We start from the raw sequence: 6,221 nt of genomic DNA, 5'->3' as shown, positions 1-6,221 counted from the left end.
TCCCTCTGGGGTGATTTAATCCTCACAATTCCTGGGTGTAGGACAGGCAACGAGCAGTGGGTGTGGGACAGGCTCTGTCTGCTCCAACCCCGGTATCTCGTGGCTTTTCCACCCCTGGATCCTCATCCCTGCTTTTTTTTTTTTGCAGACCACTCCCGTGACAATGCAGGTGGGAGAGGGGCAGCAGGTCCAGATCGTGCAGGCCCAGCCCCAGGGCCAGCCCCAGCAGGCTCAGAGCGGCACAGGGCAAACCATGCAAGTGATGCAGCAAATCATCACCAACACGGGAGAAATCCAGCAAATCCCGGTAAGATTTGGCCAGGAGGAAAGGTGGAAAAGTCCCCCTTGAGCAAACTGTGAGCATGAGGCCGTTTCTGTTTGCTTTTTTAACTGGCAGAGGAAGTTTGGATTGAGTGGTGTGTTTCCTGCACTTAGGAAAACCAACCAGGTGTGACATGAAGGGGGAAATAAATCTTAACCCACTTAGTCCAGACTCATTGCCCACCCTAAACACCTCCCCCTGAGTGAAATAGTTGTGATTAGGAAGCAATAAATAAAATATTTCCTGGCTAAACCTCAGTTCTTCACCACAGCCTGGTTTGAAGGAAAGAGAATTCTTTTGCCTTTACTTGGTTGTGCCTCTGCAATCTGAAGTCGTGACCTGGCAGGCTGAGTGGGAAAGGTGCCATTTGGGAGTTATTAATAAACTTTGATGTTAAAAGAAATATTTCTCCAAAATATTTGGAGCTGATTGGAGGAATGGCTTTGCAAAACCAGGAGATAAGTCCTCACTTTCATATCAGCCTTCAAAATGGGATTTGGGGTGCCCAGCATAAGCAAAACTTCCTGAAATGTGTCCTAAGTAAACAGAGGGGTGAAAAAAGTCACATTAACTTAAAATCACTACAAAGCTGAGGCTTTTGGTGCCCAGCTGGAAAATCTCACACCTCTTAGAGAAAAAGAAAATTAAAAATCACCCAGTTGGGTGTACCAGAACCCAAAGGTCGCCTGGTGCCAGACATTTCTCTTGGATTTCTGTTCTTGTCCTCACAGCTGTGGCAAAACTGAGCTTTCCCACAGGTTTTGCCTTTGCAGCCTTGCTGAGCTTCTCTCTGCTCTTGCTGTGCCAGAGCATCTTGGAAAGAGTTTGGATTGGGGGAGTTGCCAGATTTTTCCAGCTCTTTTCATCTCTTGAGTCTTCAGTCATCTCTTGAGTCTTCAGCTGATTCCTGCTGCCTTGAGGTGTTGATCAAAAAGGAGGAAATTGCCAATTTGGCTGTTTTACTACAAGGAACCCTTTTCCTTCTCTGCATTTTCTTGTCCATTTCTTTTTTCTCTTCCATTTCTTTTTTTTTCCTTCTTTTCCATTTTTTTTCTTTTCCATTTCTTTTTTCTCTTCCTTGTGAAAATCTCTCCAAGAGACTTGTTCCTCAAAGAATTGTGGAAGGAAATCTCCAGTGGATCGTCAGCAAGAAAAGAACAGCTCAGATTTGTCCTCAGTTGTCTCCAGGGAATGCTGGAACTACAGGAAGGGACTTGGACATCAGTTAGGATAAAAAATTCCTTATAAAGGAGCTGGGCAGGGCCAAAACCTCCTGCAGAAAATCCAGGAGGATCCTTTGGGAAGTGATCCCGTGTTTTCAGACAGACTGGAGAGGTTTTAGGGTCTGGTTTTGACCAACAATTTGCTTTTTCCTCCGTCTTTCCTGGGGTTGTGGAAGAACAGGGAGCTGTGCTTGCTCCTCAGGAGCTGCCAGGGGCTGGAGTGTGGTGATTTTTTGGGAACACCTGGATCTCTGACAGTTCCAAGACTTCAAACCAGCAATGTAGGAGCAGTGTGGGATGGAATAATCCCGATTCACAGCTCCCCATCCAGCAGAGATCCTGTTTGGCTGCAACCAGGAGGATTCTTCTGTTGAAGAACCACAATTGGTGCTGAAGGAGCTTCCAGCAAATGAAATAAAATAAAACTTGGAGAAAAACTCCCTGTGAGAGCTTTTAGTGCCCAGCTTGGGAAGAATTTGGATTTGGCTCCACAAAATTCCAGTTTCCTTGGTCTGTTCTGCTCTTCCTGCTTTGCTTTCTCTTATTTTTCCTTCATTTCTTTTCTCTCTTGGCACAGTCAGTGCCATCTTCTGACAGCTCTGGGGTCTTTGAGGGCTCAGCAGAGAATCTTGGATCACCCAAATAGAGTTGGAAACTCTCTCCTGAAACTGGAAGTGCCTCTGGAGTGTTGGGAGCATCTTACTCCTGGTTTCTTGTGGTTTTCCACACGTTGCTGGTGCTGTGCACACTCCCTGCTGCTCTTTATTCCAGAAATAAAGTGGAAAAGTGGAGGTTTATTTTTTGACAGGGAAAAACTGGAAGTGAATCCATCGATTAAGCGAGAATCACTTGTTTGGCCACGTGAATTTTATGTTCAATTTAATCTGTGTCTTACCCAAACCTCATTTTGGGCAGGTTCTTTGGAGCTTCCTCTCCTTGCTGGAAGAACTTTTCCCAAATCTCTTCCACCCATTCATTTAATGAGTCATTAAAACCTAATCCCCCAGCGTGGAAAACGTGACCTCCCTTGCAGATCTCAATGCAGAAACCAGTTTTGGATTGAAATTTTGTTGCTCAAGGGGAATTTATTTGCTCTTGAAATAATTTTGGAGCTTTCAGACACATCTGTGGGAGTTGGTGGCAGTTGTGGAAATGCCAGGACCACGTTCCAGGCACTTCCTTATCAGTCAGCAGTTTTTTAGAGTATTCTCTGTGTTCTTTTGAGAAAAAAAAAAAAAAACTCAAAAAAAACCCATTTTTTGGTATAAAATTAACCTTAAAACTGTGAATCTCAATGTTGTAAAGTTAAATAACACAGAAGGAAAAATCCAGCCGTGCTATCTGTGCCCTTTTAATTGCTCTCAAGTGTGTATTAACAATGTTACCTTCATGTCCCACACTCCCAAGCATCCAACCTGCCACAAAATCAGAGATTTAGGGAATAAATTTGGGGTCGAATCTCACACATGAAGCAGTGACACCAAAAGGTTGAGCCTCTGCCAGGTGGGGGTTGGCAGGTGTTGGCAGAGAGCTGCCTTCAGAGCTTCCAAATCTATCTTTGGGGTTTGCCATCTCTGCTGGCTTTATTTCTGGGGAAAATTCCTGTGTATTCCTTAATTTTTGGCAGGATACAATAGAGGTGTAGGATATGATGAGCTCCTAACAGCTGATGGGAAATGCTGCGTCAAAGGAGTAAAATTTAATTCTTGTGACCGAAAACGCTCCCAAATCCCTGAGAAACCGAGCCATTAATATGCTTTAGCTACTAACTGACCCCTTCCCAGCCTGGAAAAAAAAGCAGGAATGTGGTGCCTCAGGGATATCCAGGAGCTCTGTGACCTCACGTTTACCTTTAGGGTCCCTTGTGGTGGTTCCTGCTGGGAACCCTTCAGAATTCCGTGGAGCTGCCGGGCAAAGCTCACCCATAACTCCAGCTCCTGTGGTGGAATCGAGCAGGGAATTTTTGCTGTGTGTTCAGGGTGTGCAGAGTGACCTGTTTCGTTTTCTTTCCCTGCCCCCTCCACTTGTCTCCAGGTCCAGTTGAATGCTGGCCAGCTGCAGTATATCCGCTTAGCCCAACCCGTGTCAGGCACCCAGGTAGTCCAGGGGCAGATCCAGACGCTTGCAACCAATGCTCAGCAGGTATGCACTCCACAGGGCTGCCTCCAAATCTTCTTCCCTAGCTCCTGAAGCTGCGAATTCCAGGGGATTTCGACCACCTCTTGGGTTAGGATTCCTGCCTTTCTTTTCTTCCTGTTTGTCAGAGTTTAAAAAAAGAAATAAAGAATGAAGGAGCATAGCGGAAACCTCCTTTAGGTGAGAGGTGCATGCAAACCTTTTGTGTGTGTGTGTGTGTGGCTCTGGGTGAAGCTCACGCTGCTTCTGAGCTGCTTGCAGGTAACATTTGGGCTCATCAACCTTCTCTTTCCTTCTCCTTCTGCCTGGGTGAGGGAGGAGCCGGGCAGGAAAGGTGGAACGTCGGGAGCGGCGCTGCCACGTTGAGGCTGAGGGATCCTGCTCTGCCTTCCCGCTGGCCTGGAGGCCACGTTCTCCTCAGGGGAGGCAGAGAGGACGTGGTTTTGGGTCTGGAAGGACCTGATTTGGGGTCTGGAAGGACGTGGTTTTGGTCTGGAAGGAGGTGTTTGGTCTGGAGGTGCCGTTCCTCTCGCGGTTGGGGTGCTGGACGATGTGGCCGAGGTTAAAAAGCTCTCCCCAGGCAGCAGCAGGATGGTGTTGGTGGGGTTGTGACCCTCTGGGAAGGGCTGTCAGTGATCAGCTGCTCTTATCTCTGTAGATAACGCAGACAGAGGTGCAGCAAGGGCAGCAGCAGTTCAGCCAGTTCACAGATGGACAGGTAAGGACTGGGGGTCACAAGGGACACAGGGACTGTTCTAAATCTGCATTTTCCTGCAAATCAGCTCCTGGCCTGCAGCAGGATGAGGGAACGTTCTGCCAGTCTTAATTCAGGTGGATTCTTAGTGTTCTGCTGCCTTTGCTCCAGTTAATTATTAATTTAATTTATTAATCCAGTCCCTGGATTAATAAATTAAATTAATTTCACCCTGGCACTCCAGGTGAAATCCTAAATTCTAATCAATTCAAGAATAAAGGTTTTAATATCTGGCCGTTCCAAAAGTATCATAAATCATGGAATGGTTCAGGTTGGAAGGACCTTAAAGCTCATCCTCTTCCAACCACGTGAAGACACCTTCCACTATCCCAGATTGCTCCAAGCCCCGTCCAGCCTGGCCTGGGACACTTCCAGGGATGGGGCAACCACAGCTTTTCTGGGAATTCCATTCCCTTCCTCATAGGGCCTGAGGTGAGCCTGGGCATCAGGAATTCCCAGAAGGACTTTGATGGGAATTAGCAGCAGATTTGGTGGCAGCTCATGGTGGCTTTGGGGTTTTTGGGGCACCAAACGTGAGAGGTTCTGAGGGTGCTGAGCACTGACAGAAGTTCCTGTCCCACGTTCTGTGTCTGCAGCAGCTGTACCAGATCCAACAGGTGACAATGCCCGCGGGCCAGGACATCACCCAGCCCATGTTCATCCAATCCACCAACCAGAGCTCGGACGCCCAGGCCACGCAGGTGACGGGGGACTGAGCCAGGACCTGGCACTGAGTCCCCAAACCCAACCCCGAGCACCTCTGGGCCGAGGAGCACACCTGAGAGTAAGCCTATAGTAGGCTCTGCCATCTCCACCTTGCTCTGCTGGGTATGGGAATATGCAGAATATCCAGCAGACTCTGCCAAGAATGCAATATTTTTATTTTCAAACCAATCTTTGTGTATCCAGCTGCTTTTCCAAACCCCGAGAGAAGCAATCCGAAGGGATTTGGAGCATCTCATTGAACAAATGTGGGAAATGTTTTCATTTCTAGGAAAATCCTGAGGGTACTGCTCCTGTCAGAGCTCTGTTCCTGCTGTTCTGTTGGTATTTTTTTTTTCCTCTGGATAGAGCTAGATTTGGTCCTCCCATCTCAGTGGGTTTTAGGGAATTTGGAGGGGGAGGGATGGGGGGGGTGGGAAGTGTGTGTGGTTGAGATTTTTCCTTCCTGCCTCCTTTTTTTGGAGCATTTGCTGTATGCAGGGAATAGGAGGAGGAGTAATTGAAGTGAAACAAAATAAACAAACATTCCTTGTATTATGATTGTATTTTCTAAGGGCAAAAAATCCTTGAATTTGGCTCCTGGGTTCCAGAAAAACTGATGGAATCTGGACAAAACCCCAGCCCTGCTGTTACCTGTTGTCCTGGCTTTGGTCCATGCATGTAATATAAGCTTCATGAAAGGAAATAAATTTGCTTTTTGTCATATCCTGTGTGTGTGCTGTCCGTGAGATCCAGGAGCAGCCTGAATCCCTGGAAATGTTACACCTGGAGCAGGGAAATCAGCCTGGACAAGGGCTTGGCTGAGAGCTCAGGTGATGTGAGAAATGTGTGAAATTTGGGACAAAAAGAATCCCCCTGTGTTCCAGCAGAGATCAGAGATTTTGGGGGACTCAAAATCTTGCTAAGAAGATTTGGAAGGAGGGACAGGAGGTCCTTCCAAGCTGCTTTTGGATCGTCTTCCAATCAGGTGGAATTTCTGCTTTGGGAATCGTCAAGGGTGGAAAATCCTTCCCCAAGGTCACTGAGTCCAAGCTGTGCCTGATCCCCACCTTGTCCCCAGCCC

The 6,221-nt window shown here is 47.4% G+C and overlaps 1 protein-coding gene across 4 annotated transcripts in view; it reads left to right on the top strand.

Annotated features, from left to right (window-relative positions):
• NFYC (nuclear transcription factor Y subunit gamma) overlaps positions 1-5,863 on the top strand; it is a 31,374-nt gene extending 25,511 nt beyond the window's left edge. For 2 of the 4 annotated variants that reach the window (XM_042015558.1, XM_042015559.1), the window contains exons 7-10: positions 149-307; positions 3,580-3,687; positions 4,340-4,399; positions 5,032-5,863. In XM_042015558.1, the coding sequence (XP_041871492.1) occupies positions 149-307; positions 3,580-3,687; positions 4,340-4,399; positions 5,032-5,151 (447 nt within the window). In that variant the 3' untranslated portion in view covers positions 5,152-5,863. The remainder of the gene's footprint in view (positions 1-148; positions 308-3,579; positions 3,688-4,339; positions 4,400-5,031) is intronic. The other 2 variants (XM_042015561.1, XM_042015562.1) reach the window with 2 other exon arrangements.
• The last annotated feature ends 358 nt before the right edge of the window (positions 5,864-6,221 follow it).

The sequence above is a fragment of the Corvus kubaryi genome, unplaced genomic scaffold (assembly GCF_017639235.1).
Source record: "Corvus kubaryi isolate FWS band 111438036 unplaced genomic scaffold, C.kubaryi_AGA036_p1.0 split3-37304, whole genome shotgun sequence".
NCBI lineage: Eukaryota > Metazoa > Chordata > Aves > Passeriformes > Corvidae > Corvus > Corvus kubaryi.
This window is presented reverse-complemented; position numbering and strand designations above follow the sequence as displayed.